The sequence below is a fragment of the Aulonocara stuartgranti genome (genome assembly GCF_965226115.1).
Source record: "Aulonocara stuartgranti genome assembly, chromosome: 23".
NCBI classification, from domain to species: domain Eukaryota; kingdom Metazoa; phylum Chordata; class Actinopteri; order Cichliformes; family Cichlidae; genus Aulonocara; species Aulonocara stuartgranti.
The window spans coordinates 9,641,475-9,657,700 of NC_138958.1; the positions used below are offsets into that span (position 1 = coordinate 9,641,475).

Consider the following 16,226-nt stretch of genomic DNA (forward strand, 5'->3'; position numbering starts at 1 on the left):
TGTTGTTGCTAATCGCATACCGGATCTTTTCAAGGCTCAGATAGTACATAAGGTCCCTCAGCCACTGAGCCTGGGTGGGCAAAGGGGCACCCCTCCATCTTAGGAGGATTGTACGTCTAGCTACAAGGGAGGCGAAGGAGAGCATGCAACGCTGTGACGAGGTCAACCGTGCATCAGCCTCTCCAGTGGTGCCAAAAAGCGCAACTAAAGGGTCAGGATCCATATGGTGTCCAACAAGTAGGGATAAGGTCTGAAATATATCTCTCCAGAATCCTTCGAGGCTAGGGCACTTCCAGAACATATGAATAAGGGAAGCCTCCGCACTCCCACACTTATCACAGGTAGGGTCAACGTTCGGATACATACGGGATAGTTTGACTTTGGAGAGATGGAACCTATGCACAACCTTAAATTGTAAAAGACAGTGGCGGGCACATAGGGACGTGGAATTAACTAATTTGAGTATTAAGTCCCATGTATCCATAGACAGGGACTGATTTAAATCTTGTTCCCAGGCCGTCTTAATCCGATCTATCGAAGAACCGTTCATGCTCACCAGCCTGTCATAAATAAGAGAGATAAACCCTTTACGTGTTGGGATTAGGGTGAGGAGCATATCCCCTGGGCTTGCAGCTGGTGCTACCGGAAAGTTTGGAATCTGAGATTGGAGGAAATGTCTGGTCTGCAAATATCTGAAAAAATGTGTACGTGGGAGATTAAATTTTTCAGAAAGCTGGGCAAAAGATGCAAAAGTATTGTCAAAAAATAGATCATTGAAACATGTAATGCCCTTATCATGCCAATCTCGAAATATAGGATCAGATAGTGATGGCTGAAAAAGGGGGTTCGAAAGAATTGGACTTAGAAGGGAGAAACCTGTTAATCCAAAATGCTTCCTCATCTGAGCCCACACCCTCACCGTGTGCCAGACAACTGGGTTATCGATTGTCTTGTTTGGGGGAAGGGGGAGTGAAGATCCAATCAGGGCCAGGACAGAAGAGCCTGTGGGCGAGTTCAACTCCATGAGCACCCAGGATGGGCAATTACCTTTGTTGTGGAAGTAAAGCCAAGATATAATGTAGCGCATGTTTGCTGACCAATAGTAATATCGAAGGTTAGGCAGTGCCAGGCCTCCACGACTCTTGGGTTTTTGGAGTTGAGCCTTGTTCAATCGAGGGCGTTTACCCCTCCATATATAAGATGAGATAATTGAGTCCAAGGAATCAAAGAAGGATTTGGGGATAAATACTGGTAACAATTGGAAGAGATACAAAAATTTAGGAAGTATATTCATTTTGATTGAGTTGATTCTTCCCACCAAAGAGGTGGAGAGAGGGGACCACTGTGCCAGATGTTTTTTTGCATTATTTAACAGAGGAAGGAAGTTCGCTTTGAAGAGACATTTATGTGTCCTTGTAATAATTACACCTAGATATGTAAATTGATTCCCTGCTATTCTAAAGGGGAGGGTAGTATAGTCAAACACTCGCTGTTGGTTTAAACTGAAATAAGATCAGTGTGTTACAACCCGTAATCCTTTAATATAGTGAAATATTTAACGACACAGTGCATGACATCGTGGAAAGACCAGGGGATCAACACGATGATTAATTTTCACATAAATAATTGGTTTATCTGAAGAATGATGAAACCACCTAATGTTAAAATAAATTATCAAAAAGACAAAATTCCAGGTGGATTTATTTGAAACTTAACTTGGTTTTATTGCCATATGAGAAGAATTGCCATTTCATGCCACCAGGGGGAGCATGTTTGAGTTCGTTACACCTGTACCCCAGCCCACAGACTGAAGACAGGTGGAAACATTTTGTTTGTTTGTTTGCGTGTTTGTTTTGCTATAAGTTCAGTAGACGGTTAATAGTAGACATTGTCAAAAACATAAGGTCATAAAAAAAACTTTCTTTAGAAAGACGAGTCAAAAATAGACAAATTAACACCAAAAAAAGTCCATCTTTCCCCCGTTGAAAACCGTGAAATGTGTCAGTCTTAGTTTTTAGTCCCTCAGAAATTCAAGTCATGTCTAACTGGGTTTATCTGCCCCCGCCTGCAGATGCAGCATGCCTGCTGCACATGTGTGCGTGATCTTTGAACTGTCAGCAGCGGGTGTGCGGGTGTGCGCTCTGCGCGGCGCTATAAAAGCAGCACTCAGCCTCGGAGTGAGCAACAGGTAACTCAGGTGAAGCCTCCTGCTCCCCTCTCACAGATCTGGACACAAAGGCGCTCCGCTGCAGGTGCGTACACCGGCTGCCATCGTTATCTTTCTCGGCAGGACCGAGGCCACCTGAAATCTTGAGGATATTTGCGAGAAATAGCTGGAGGATTCAGTGGCTTGCGTTAAAAATATCCGCTATTTGGACAGATGTTATTGCTGATTGTCTTTCACGGGTGTAACAGTACTACCACTATTGTGTTTCTTTGTTGTCTTAATTATGATCAACTGCTGAGCAGATACAGATGTGGTAAAGCTAGAATTTCATCTTGGATTACGCTGACTATTGCACAGCTGCTTAGTGGACAGAGTAAAAAGTGTGATAGATTGCTTTTGGGGGATAGCCATTTTATTTTTGAAAAGGTGAATAATACAGACTAACACTAAAACTATTGAAACTCTTGCCTTCTTTCTGTTTCTCAGATAGTCATGGCTCCTAGACCAGAAGTAGAGGGAGATAACTCCTCCTCTATCGGTATGTCCTTTTCTTGTGGATATTTTTGACCTCCTCAAACTGTTATTGCAACTTTAGTTTCTCACAATTTCCCCCCGCAATCCCTCTCTTAGATGAGAAGTCTCTGTCTAAAGAAGAGCGTCTCCCACCGGCTTACTCCACTCTGGTCCTGGTGAAGGAGAATGAGGAGGCTGCGGAGGATCCCTGGGATCTCCCAGAGCTGAAAGACACTGGGGTCAAGTGGTCAGGTAAGGCAGCACGCTTTTGCGACTGCTCTATACAGCGTGGATCTCTTCACAATGCCAGACTGATTCAGTGCTTTGTGTCTTTTTTGCTAACAGATCTAGACACAAAGGGGAAGATTTTAAGAGTGTTAACCGGTATTCTGAAGCTGGTTCTGCTGCTTGGACTTCTCTACATGTTTATTTGCTCACTTGATGTTCTCAGCTCTGCTTTCCAGCTAGTGGGAGGTAAAACAAACAAACAAACAAACAAATAAATAAGCAAACAAAAACAAACCACTTCCAGGTTATGTAATGTGCATGGAGAGCTGTATTTTTACCTCAGTGTGTGCGTGTGTGTACAGGCCGAGCCGCTGGTGACATCTTCAAAAACAGTGAGGTGCTAACTAACCCTGTGGCTGGGCTGGTGATCGGGGTTTTAGTCACAGTGTTGGTGCAGAGCTCCAGCACTTCCTCCTCTATCGTGGTCAGCATGGTCGCCTCTGGACGTAAGTAGAAATACATGGAAGAGGCATGTGCACACATTTTACAGTCCGGTATACTCAAACAAATGTGTCGTAAACTCACAATAGAACCTCAAGGTGACAGTTTCAAAAATGCTTATTCTGAGAAACAATCTAAATGTTTAATGTGTGATATTTATATCTTAAAATACTAACAGTGACTGCAGTGTTAGTTTATTACACGTGAATGAAATGTCGATTATCTTTTTCAGTACTGGAAGTTAAAATGGCAGTGCCAATCATTATGGGAGCCAACATCGGAACATCTGTCACCAACACTATTGTGGCTATGATGCAGGCAGGAGATCGGAATGAGTTCCGCAGGTAAACGACAGCATGCAAACATAGAGATATTACACTAACTCTACAAACCGTTTCTAGCAGATGTTAGACCGAGTGTTCTTGTTTTTCAGGGCATTTGCTGGTGCTACAGTCCACGACTTCTTCAACTGGCTTTCTGTCCTGATTCTTCTGCCGCTGGAAGCTGCCACAGGCGTTCTGTACAAAGTCACCAAACTCATCATCGATTCTTTTCATCTCGAGTCCGGAGAAGACGCCCCCGAACTGCTCAAGGTCATCACAGACCCTCTGACAAAATCCATCATCCAGGTAACTATAAGACCGGGCCATGTTATCAGTATCAAGTATGATTGCCATTTTTAAAAATGAAAAAAAACTGTTTCTTCTCTTAGCTCGACAAATCTGTTATCTCTGCAATTGCCACTGATGACAAGGTTGGCATGAACAAGAGTCTGATAAAAAAATGGTGCAAAACAGAGACCAACACGGTAAGAAATCAACAAGACCTATTTACAAAACTAGTATTTACAGCTGTAAAAACACACATAAAGCTGTGGTTAGATCAGGTTTTCTCTTGATGACTAATGTTGCCTTGTGTTAGCTCATAAAGAGGTTGAATGCTGCTTGCAGTCACTGAAAGATTACGCCGTACAGCTACAGTAGCCACTGCGTCGAGGCTTGCTTTTGTTCTTATACTTTCTGCTTTCTCTTTCAGACTTTCTGGAATGTGACAGTGAACACCTGCCCACCAGGTGACATCTGCTGGGAGGAAGGAAACCAGACTTGGACCCAGATGAATGAGACTTTTACCAATTACATAGAGAGATGTGAGCATACATCCATGCCATTTCTGAAGGGGGAAAAAGAAAATTTACAAAGCAATTAGGATTACCTGATCTGCTAAAGCTCGGTGAAATATGAGAGAGCCATTCGGCCACATCAACCTCTTTAGACCAGATTCTCCGAAGCTGAGACAATGACCACCTTTGAGACGTTACAGTGACTCAGCAAATACTCTCCCTTAACCCGTCTACCTCCTCAATAGGTCCATTCATGTTGTTTGGCTGAAGTGTCACATGACCATAAAATGGATCACTTCTTCAAAGCATGCTGTTTCCAATTAAATGAAATGGTTTGATGCTTGAAGAGGTTTTTGTTTAGAAAGGTTTTTGTCTACATTTACATAAAATCATAAACTTATGTAGCTTGTTTCTCAATTCTTAGTGTTTACAAGAGCTCGGTTTACCAGAGTTTACTCTAAATGTCTGTCTCTTTCACCATCCTTTGCAGGTAATCACATCTTTGCCAATACGACCTTGTCAGAGTTGGCCGTGGGCCTCATTCTGCTGGCTGGGTCTTTGTTCGTCCTCTGCACCTGTCTCATCCTCATCGTCAAGCTGCTCAACTCCATGTTGAAGGGCCAGGTGGCTGTGCTGATCAAGAAGGTGCTCAACACAGGTACAAAACCAGCAACGAGCCTTTTGCATGTGATGTTCAGCCTGTTTGATAGTCAGCACATCTGCTTCTGTGGTGATGCTTGATGAGCGACACAGGCACAGCCTTCCTGTTGCTTCTGGCTCACGTTCAGGTCGAGCGGTCCTGTTGTGTGATGGAAAAAGCTCAGACACATTTACTATTAAGAATGAAATGCTTGTTTTCTCTGGTCATGTAGATATAATGTTCACATCATGTGTTTCTTTTTGATGGCAGACCTACCCTTCCCCTTCACCTTTCTCATGGGCTATGTTGCAATTTTGGTGGGAGCCGGGATGACCTTCCTGGTTCAGAGTAGCTCTGTCTTCACCTCAGCTATAACTCCTCTTGTTGGTAAGCCATTATGACGCCAGTTTTTTTGTTTGTCTTTTTTAATTGTCACCAGATCTTATATTTTGTTTATCTTTTTTGTCAGGTATCGGTGTTATTAGCCTTGAGCGAGCATATCCTCTGACGCTGGGGTCAAATATTGGTACAACAACAACATCTATACTTGCTGCTATGGCTAGCCCTGGAGAAACACTAGAAAACTCTCTGCAGGTAAGAAACAATTAAAAACTGTTCTCATATGCCTGCTTACAGCTATGCTAGGTGATGCTCATTGGTCAGTTGGTTCAGACTAGAGACTGTTTATAAAAGGATGTTGCCACAAAGATGTCACTCAGTGGTTTGTGGAGTTTAGCTAGCAAACCCAGTTTGCCCAATTCACCAAGAATCACTCACCAGGTCTAAAGAAACTGTCAGACCTTCACAGCAGTCTGTGTTATTAGACAGGCTTTAAGCCTTAAACAAGTTAAATGTGTGAGATGTGATAAAATACAGAAATAGCCTAGTGCTTACTATGAAGGGGGAATTATCCACCGTTATAGAAAATGCAGTGTTTGGCACTACTCTGTCAGCACCACTTACACGACAACATTTTTGGTTTTCAGCGAGACAAAATTATTTTGATGCATTTGCACAAATATTCCAGCTTTCCAAGTGATGCATTACAATAACTTTAATCCCTTTAAGCATATATTTATCAAAAACAAAACGAAATCTTTTTAAAGGAAAATCCATTTATTATATCCATCCTTTATTTTTTATTTGAAATCACACAGTGGTTGTCTTGTTTAAATCCAATCTTTCTATGCTTTTTTCTAGATTGCACTTTGCCATTTCTTCTTCAACATCTTTGGCATTGCACTGTGGTACCCGATCCCTTTCATGCGGTTGCCCATCAGGTTGGCAAGAGGGCTAGGGAACAAAACTGCCAAATATCGCTGGTTTGCTATCATCTACCTGATTTTGGTCTTCTTGGTTTTCCCCCTGACTGTCTTTGGTCTGTCAATGGCTGGCTGGAAAGTACTGGTCGGCGTCGGTGTGCCTTTCGTTGCTTTAATTATCTTTGTGATCGTTATCAATGTGATGCAATCTCGCTGCCGACGCTTCTTGCCCAAGTTCCTCCGTACCTGGGACTTTTTACCCCGGCCCCTGCATTCGATGGCCCCGTGGGATAGCATCATTACCTCAGCTTCAAGCTTTTGTTGCAAACACTGCTGCTGCTGCTGCTGCAAATGCTGCAAGTGCTGCAAGAAAAATGAGGAGGAGGAAGCGATTGAGACGAGCAGGAAGCCAAGTCTGGAGATGTACGATAACCCAGCCATGTCTAAAGATGAGGACACAAAGGAGGCCACTAAAGGAACACAATTTTAGTGTATTTAAGTTTAATTTGTATCTATATGCAAAACTAAATGCAATAATGTATTTATGATACACTTGTAATTGTTCATCACTTCTCAGGTTGTGATATATTATTGATTCCCTTTTAATGGGCGATACACTGAGCATTGTAGTGAACACTGGTGGAGAATATGAACAGAAGTGTTGCACATATTATGAACTGACTGTTGTTGGCCATGTGATGTTTAGTTTTATGATGTTTTTTAGTAAAACATCATAAGATTTACTGCTGGTAATATGTTAATTATGGATGGTTGTGAATGTTATGAGTTATTTTTTTTTATTTCATAAGACACGTTGAAAGAGCCTTAAGTTGTTTTTTTTTTCAACATTTCAAATACAGATGTTTATTGTAGCATTTCAAATGTATCGTTATTAGCAAATTTTATGTTATCCCTCAGTATTTAAGACTCTGAAATATTTGTAAATAAAAAATTGCTATTTTTAAACGGCACTGTTGTCATTATGTTCATCTTGTTATCTCACTGACATCACACAGTCTTATAGTCACTGATATATGTATCAACTCATCTGATATTCAGCTCACTCTTGTGCAACATGTACATTCAAGGGTACTAAATATAAGAAAACACATTTTCAAGTGCATAATTGTCACTTTTGATTTAGTTTCATCACTCATGTTGATAACATACCCAGAATTCCAAGTTATTTATAGACTATAAATAGATAAAAATGTCCCATCCCTAGTTAGGGATGGGACATTTTTATCTATTTGCAGGACAGTCATGTTTTATGAGAGATCACAGGATTCATTGTAAGGTTGCAAAAAGAAAAAGTCGTCCTGTAGCTGGGTTTCATATCTGATGATCCTTAGAACAACAAGTGTGTGAAAGAGGAACTTCTCTCAAAACAAGCAAAGTTTAGCTTCTGTACAGTCACAGTACAGCTTGATTTGATTTGTTTCAAATGTCAAGAAAAAAAAGTGTTGACTGTCTCTGAAGAAAATGTCCTGTAAGCTGGAGTCATGAGTTCTAAAGTAGCGTTAATAAAGTATCAGTTTATCTAAGATTTAGATGAAGATTGGATTAATTAAGGCCTAGGACAGCCAATAGTGGCTCTGCCTGTGCTGTAGTCCACTGATCTTATGAACCCAATCAAAGTACCTGCTCCTCCCTCACAACTGCCCACACCTGATTATTGCCTGTCCTCTATTTATGACATCCAGGAGTACCAGAAGACTTAAAGTACAGAGCATTCAGAGCATTTTATGGTTTTATATATTACTAAATCATTACTAGTACACATGAGATATCATGTCAGATATATCAGCCTCTGTATTTTCAACTTTTAAAACTTTCAATAGTTGTGAGCATTTATAATTTCTGACATTTAGCTTGGTACACGTCATCCATTTGTCAGCTTTAATGAGCGTCTGGTGTTTTTGTCACATTACAGTTAAACATTAGGATGATTTAGTGAGCGCGCTGGTGACATAAACATATAATTAAGTCCAGATATTTCATCTATTTGTGTCAACAAGTGCCTCACTGCTCTTTGAGAAACAGACATACCAGGAGCCGAAGAATGAGCGCAGTCAGATACAACGTGTGTGTGAGCCAAGTTTTGTTGCTGGCAGCTTTTCTGTTATCAGTATTAGATTCTGGAGATCAGGTAAAGTGTAGCACATTTTAATCTTTAGTTCTCTGGATTATTGCCCCGTTTATTGCTGTTACACATGTTTTAGGTATAGCTGCCCAGTTCAAAAATAAAAGCTGGAGAGCACTTTAAACTGACCCTTAAAAACAATGATAAAATAAATAGCACTGCATGAGAGTGTAAATATGAATACTGAAGTGTTATGTGGAACAGATGGTACTTACAAAAGCCACTGAGATTATAAAGGTTTATGAGCTGTGAGATATATTCAGTTTTACAGTAGTTATTATTATTAGGATCCAAATCAAGTTGCTTCACAAACGTTCACACACAAACACAGTCAGCAATCTCAGTGCGGCTCAGGAATGTTTACAAAGGGTCTGCATGGGTAACATATTCCAGCCGCTTCAGCACCACATGACTTTCTCCAATATGACATCATTCAGAAGGCATTATCTTTGATTAGCATGCACTGAACATATTCAAATGTTCATTAAACTTACAAAGAAGTATGTTTATGATTTGGTCATGATGAATTTGAACAATCTTAAAAACCGCTCTGAAGACTGAGTTAAGAAAATAACACTTTTACGACCTGGAAAGTTAACAAAGGTAAATATTCAGTAGTTTGAGAGATATCTCTCTAGGACTGCATTCCTAACAAGCAGTAAAGTGACTTATTAACATTCAAGGTCATCATTATGCTATAAACTCATTTAGCACTTGGCAACTCAAGGGATTGGCTGAGGACAATAAAATGTGTTTCTAGGACTACCCAGACTTTCTATATAAATTGACTCGTAGAAAAAGTATATTTCTAATAACTTGACATCACTTGGGTTTTTAATTCCTAAACAAATGATATTTAACTTGACAACAAAACTGGACAATGAGTGACCAATGATGAGACATCCTATTTTGGTGAGTAGCAGACATGGATCAATTTTCATTTGCAACCACAATATGAATGTAATACTAGAAATTTACTTTTAGTTTACTTTTAGTTCTGCCTTATCTGCTACGACTCAGATCCACATGTCTTGGTTTTGAGTGTTAACCTCTGCCAAGTATTGATCCTATTCCTGTGTTAAGTTAATAAGCTCACTCAGAAGACGATACTGGGAATCATTCTTCTGTGGCAACATTAAGGGTGACTTTGCAAAAAAATAAATTAAAATAAACAATGAAATAAGTACATAAAAATGCAATTTTACTGAATTTGTTATTTGTTTTTCTATGCAGCAAATGTATTTCCACTACTCTCACGTCAGCTCTGTTTGAGTCATTGCTGCATGCTGCTGCTATTTGTTGTCATGGCATTTTCTCCTTTCATTGCTCTCACTGAATAGAGCTGACAACACACAGATGAGACAAGATGAACTCCAGTGTTACTCAAAACATAAACTGAGTGAAAGAAGACATCTCACTTGACCACAGTGAGCAGTTGAGTAAAAAATTAAGGCGAATAAACAAGTAAAAATACCTCAAAAGTGCTAACCCTTAAGCTGTGAAGAAGCTATTAGAGCCTTCCACGCTATGTTAGCTTTCTCACCACTAGTGATCAGTGCATAGTAAAGTTAGAACAACATAAACACTGACACAGGGACCACTCAGCAGCAACACAAGTAAAAATCTAAAGAAGAAAATGCAAGAGTAAAACTTTATTATTAAACATAACTGAGGATAAGCGTTGCAGAAAATGACATAAATAGAATGCAGTAGAATGAGAAAAATTACAAAATGAAGCAGGAAATGACTTTGACAGTTTTTTCTTTCTTTCTTTGTTTGTTTTTTACATCAACCTGCCTTATAGTCTCATCTTCACATTTCTAAAAACTCTGTGTTGTTGTGCACATTTGCAATTACAGGCTGCTCTTTCTCTCTTTTATAAAACTATGACTATACTTGACAGGGTTTTTTTTTTTTAGTAAATTACTACTGCACACTCTGGGATACACTCTGCCACTAATTAACAGCTGTAGTCAGTGCATACGTAGTAACAATAAAGCACGTACTCTAGCCTAATTTAAAATGGCATATTGAAATGCTACAATTACCACAACTTCAGCTGAGAGGAAAAAGCTCACCACCGTCATCCAAAGAAGAACTTAAAAATAGACAGCAATCAGAAGTACTGCAGTGTTTTTTGTTCATAAGAGAAAACAATCTACAGTCCTTAACTAATGTTTCCTGTTTTACTGAACAGAACGTAGTGTAAGTGCTGTGTGCTGTGCATTTGTCCGAGTCCAAATCGATGTTTTCAAATCACGCATCTTACGGTCAGCATTTGCATACATGTGTGAAGCATTTCCCCTTTGTTTGTTGTGCGAATGCACAGGTGAAAGTCTCTGACAGTGTGAACTGTGCATCTTTTTACTAACAGCATTAGCAGTCACATCATCACCAGTCTGTTGAAAGGCCGGTTAATCTACTTATTAACTGCAGTTCTGATGGTTTTACAGCATACGCAGGCTAGTATGTAATTACGGTGTGCTGACGGGTAAAGGTCCACAGCAGCTAAGTAACAACTGAGCACACAGCGGCCGTGGCTGGATATGATCAATTTTTCAGTGTCGAGGGTTTTTTTTTGCAGCTTTTGTAAAGTCTGCATGGGCACATGGTTGTTGTCTGAAACTGCAACACAAAATGATATTTTAAAATGATGCTGAACTGACACAAGATAAATTGGTGTTATTCATGCTTGGTCACTGAGTTAGTTTACCCTTTTTTTCTGCTGGTGAATGTCAAAATGCCAATATAAAGCTGTATAAAGCCAATTTATATGAAAGTTTGAAGAGATGGAGATCGATATATATATAGATGCACAGACAGACACACAGACAGATAGATTTGACATTTCAGATCTCCAATAAACATTATTTTCATATTCAGGAGATTGTGTGAGGATGAACAATCCTTCAGTTCAGTGCAGTTTAGCTTATGTTTATCAAACTGATTAAAATCACTTAATTCACTTGTGGTAAAAACAGAAGGCTTTGAAAATTGTATTATTTAAAAACAATTAAATTCCCAGTATATTTGCTTGTCTGTACCCACAATGGCTAATTTTTGCAGGCCTGGCTGCTCTATCAACTCACTATCTAAACTCTTTATATAACATCATCATTATATTATATTATCTGTTGCTCTCTTTCCAAAGTAATAGCAGATACAATTATAGCTATATGTAAATGAATATTTTAGAAAAGCTATTAACATTCAATTAAGCCAATCAAACAAAAATCATCAAACAATAACAACCTATTACAATGATAAGTTCAGTAAGGGTATTATAATTAACAAAACAAAATTAAATGTAGATTGAAGTTAGAAACAAAATATATATATCAAGAAACACCCCTATATTATAATTGTTTTAAAAACAAAAAATAAAAACTTCATTTAAAGCTAAACATTTTTCAAAAATCAAATCTAAATTGAAAGGAGCACATTAAACAGACAAGAAAGTAAAATTCTTAAATCCAATAAAATGATCTAATGGTAAAACTAAATAACTCTGTTCTGTTTAAAGGTTGTTCCTCCTCTGGGCTAAACAGGGTAAAAGGTGTGCTCTGCTGCACTAATAACACCTAATCACCTCATTAGGAGCCTGGCATATACTTACACATGACAGGGTGAGAAATTAAACATGGGAAGCCAGAAAAAAAGCTCTTTTGACCTGATACAAAAGGTGCACTTTTACTGATATAGTTCTGTTTTGTTTGGGTTTTTTAAAAGATAAATGTATCATTTCATTTAAAACACACACACACACACACTTATTTTCTATGAACACTGATTCAGAAAACAACACTTAGCACAAAGTTGCCAGTACGCACCAGACTGCTACATACTTGTTCCAACAAACAGCCTCCCACTAAGTCTGACCTTTCCCTGGCTAGCTGCCTTCCCTGAGCATACTCATACTTAGTAACTCTGCACGCACTGGCAGTAAAGGCTTTACAACTTCTATTCAATGTGAGCAAAATCACTGTCCACTGTCTGAGTAACTGTGACAAAATGTAGCTTACTTTCACTGACGTGGGCGGCGACATGTTTTCTCCTTGTGCATGCCCATAAAAACTCAGATTCTGAGATTCACTCTGATGAGGATGATAAATGGTGGATCTGGACTTTGTGTGCCAAAAACATTCAGTACTTTTTACTAACTGATGACATTTTTAGGCAAACAGCTTCCATGACCTTGAATTAGTCAGAGCAGTGTCATTTTTAAAATGTTGTGTGAAATTTCTTTTTAAAAACAACCCGAAAGCCCTGACAGCAGAAACCCTGTTAACATTGGTGACTTCTTTCACATTGTACCTTTGTGGTTTCACTCAATTGTTACATTTGCGCACATTAAAAATCATTTGTGCGTCCAGCAGCCAAGGAGTGCTGAGGGCTTGCCCTCTAGTCAGCCGAGGCTAAGGCCCAAATGGAAAATTCTGGGTCTGCATTGCAAGAGGGAAGGTTACACTGATTTAGACAGATCACTGTAACCTGTGGCTACAGCTGTAATGAAAATTACCCATGATGCAATTTCCCTGCAGGATTATTAAAGTTGTTTTTTTATGTGAATTAAAATTCTGATTACTGCCACCATAATGAGCCAACTGTTTGTATTCTTTTTTTGCCACCATGCAGTGAGACTAAAGCGACATTATTGTTGCAAATGGAATCTTTGTGACATGTTACACTTTCAATTTTACACAAAAGATAAGCTTCACTGAGGATCTTTGTCATTCTCAGATTCAGACAAGCAGGGATCAAACTCTTTTCCAGGCAAGTCTTTTTCATTGCTTAATAAAGTAGGCCTCCCTCAAACATTTGTGTTCCATTTTTCAGCTTTTACATTTCAGCCAGTGATCTATACTCATTAATCAGAATCAGAATCAGAATCAGAATACTTTATTGATCCCTGGGGGAAATTATTTTTTGTTACAGTGCTCCATTTTAAACCAACATTAAGACAAGACAGACAATACGCTAACTAAGAATAGTACAATATATACATATATATACATACATACATACATAAGTCACTTATAAATAAATATTTGGAAAAGAAACATGTGTAGTTGTAGCAGCAAACAGTGTGTTAAGTGGATGCGTTGTACAGGGAGATGGCCACAGGCAGGAATGATTTCCTGTGTCGTTCAGTGGTGCTTTTCGGTAATCTCAGTCTCTCACTGAACGAGCTCCTGTGACTGACCAACATGTCATGGAGTGGGTGGGAGGTGTTATCCAACATTGTCTTTATCTTGGACAGCATCCGCCTCTCCGACACCACCTTGAGGGAGTCCAGCTCCATCCCCACAACATTGCTGGCCTTACGGATCAGTTTATTAAGTCTGTTGGCATCTGCGACCCTCAGCCTGCTCCCCCAGCATGCAACAGCATAGAGGATCGCACTGGCCACAACAGACTCATAGAAAATCCTCAGCATTTTCTGGCAGATGTTGAAGGACCTCAGTCGCCTCAAAAAATAGAGACGACTCTGGCCCTTCCTGTAAAGTGCTGTGGTGTTTTTAGCCCAGTCCAGTTTATTGTCAATGTGTACTCCAAGGTATTTATAGTCCTCCACAATGTCAACACTGACCCCCTGGATTGAAACAGGGGTCAAGTGTTTCCTGGTCTTCCAGAAGTCCACGATCAGTTCCTTGGTCTTTGCCACGTTGAGCTGCAGATGATTCTGCTCACACCACGTGACAAAGGAGTCGACCACAGCCCGGTACTCTGTCTCATCATCCCTGCTGATGCATCCAACCACCGCAGAGTCATCAGAAAACTTCTGAAGATGGCATGTCTCTGTGCAACTGGCTTCCCGCTAACAGCGACCAAAACTGCGTCGGTTGTTTTCTCCTTCTGTATACGAGTTGTGACAGCCAGCAATTGTACTGAAAAAAGAAAAAAGAAATATGCAATATACCGCAAAATAAAATGTTATCAAAGATGTTTTTGTAGAATATGAATACCAGTGTTATTTTGTGACCTATAAATGGTTAATATTACATTGGCCATGGTAAAATATTTAACTTACACCTATTAGTAGTATTGAGACTGGTATGGCATGCAGTCTGGTTGCTCCATGCAGATTTTGGGAGTAAAAATGGCTTAAAATTAATCTTGTGATGGTGAAAGTAGCTAAGCAATCGATAAAGCATGGTTGTCTATAAATCACTAGTGATCAATAGCCAAAAATACACTCACAAAATACACTCACACACACCTTTGGTCAAACTAAGTCTGCACCAGCTGGGATGTCGGCTGAAATCCTGAAATCAGACACACACAAAAACAAAAAAACAAAACAAAAAGCCTTACTTTGTGGGATAACTCTGGAGTTAAAATGTTCTGCAGGTGGTTTTTAATTCTTTTTCATTCCCTTTTATCACCTCAGCGGATTATTGTTTACCATGTTGCTAGCCACAAACACTGCCAAAGTCCATCTAAGATTGCATGGAAATATATGCTATTTTTAGGCATATTACAACTGAGCCAGGGAGTATATCATAAGCATGCAATTCCTTTATCTTACTCTTGTATCTCTGGAGGTTTTTTTTAAGCTAATTAAAACGTGGTCAGGAAGCCGGGGCATTTGCTTTCAATATGTGTCCCATTTAAGGCCGTGAGTAGCTCAGTTTGCGGATTATTGTTGAGCAAACACGTGATGTTAGCTGGGTTGTACATATGATGCACTCCCAACATTAGACTTGCATTTCTGAAAGAGATGAGTCACTCCCTGACCCTGACGAAGAAAACATGCAATGTTAATGCTGCCTCTCTGGGCTCATGAAACTCTTGCAAAAAAAAAAATTGGAGTAATCTAAGGAGTTTCACTTTCTTATTAAATAAAGATTTATTTAAAAAGAAATTTTGAATGAGTGTTTTATGAGATATTTAGTGCCAGTCACTGTCTTCAAAAGCAGAGATCACATTGCAGGAAGTGTAGCTACTATGAGGGGTCAAAATTCTGTTAAATGCTGGACAAAACGTCTCTTGTAGATCTTCTAGAGAAGCTTTAGTAGAGTTGAGTTTCTTCGCAGAACTGTTCTTAAGAGAGATTGACCTGTAAATATTTGAGAAAAGGAAGAGGTGGTGGAATGCCCTACAAAACCATTCAAAACACCAGAGTAAATTTGAACTTTAAAATATTGACTCCGCAATCCAAATATTAGTTTCTATCGGAACAAGAATGCAGTGTGAAAGTTTAGATTCCTTCATAATAACCAAATAATGAAGAAGTTCAGTGAGAGTTCAATTCGGGTGGAAATGCAGGAATGAAATGCAGAGTGAAAGCTGCATTTAGCAGATGAGTTACAGAACTATTCGTGTGACACATTTGTGTTTTGGAGGCTTGTGACAGGAAGGGAGAAGGAAAAGAAGGTCAGGTCAATGCTGGTAAAGTGTTTTAGTCACATATGCAGTACACAATGTGACAATTCAAGGTCACATAAACCAGCAATCGGCCTATTAACCAATCCAAAAAATTCCAACAATCCTAATCAAATGTAAACTGCAGTTGAATCATACCAGATTTACTTCATATACTGTATCTTAAATGAAACCACGCAGACGTACAAAAATCTAAAACTAATGAAGTGAAAACAGCTGCACGTAATTTACTGGATGCTGAGCCAAAATTATGCTGTGAGTCCAGT

At 39.3% G+C, this 16,226-nt stretch overlaps 1 protein-coding gene across 1 annotated transcript; it reads left to right on the forward strand.

Annotated features, from left to right (window-relative positions):
- The first annotated feature begins 2,070 nt into the window (after nucleotides 1–2,070).
- LOC309700422 (sodium-dependent phosphate transport protein 2B-like) lies at nucleotides 2,071–7,396 on the forward strand. Its single transcript, XM_082523937.1, has 13 exons — nucleotides 2,071–2,252; nucleotides 2,654–2,705; nucleotides 2,798–2,932; nucleotides 3,026–3,154; nucleotides 3,271–3,414; nucleotides 3,642–3,753; nucleotides 3,843–4,038; nucleotides 4,122–4,217; nucleotides 4,445–4,556; nucleotides 5,020–5,187; nucleotides 5,440–5,556; nucleotides 5,639–5,763; nucleotides 6,370–7,396. The coding sequence occupies exons 2-13, from the start codon at nucleotides 2,660–2,662 to the stop codon at nucleotides 6,919–6,921; spliced, it is 1,932 nt and encodes a 643-aa protein (XP_082380063.1). The 5' UTR covers nucleotides 2,071–2,252; nucleotides 2,654–2,659; the 3' UTR covers nucleotides 6,922–7,396.
- Nucleotides 7,397–16,226: the final 8,830 nt, after the last annotated feature.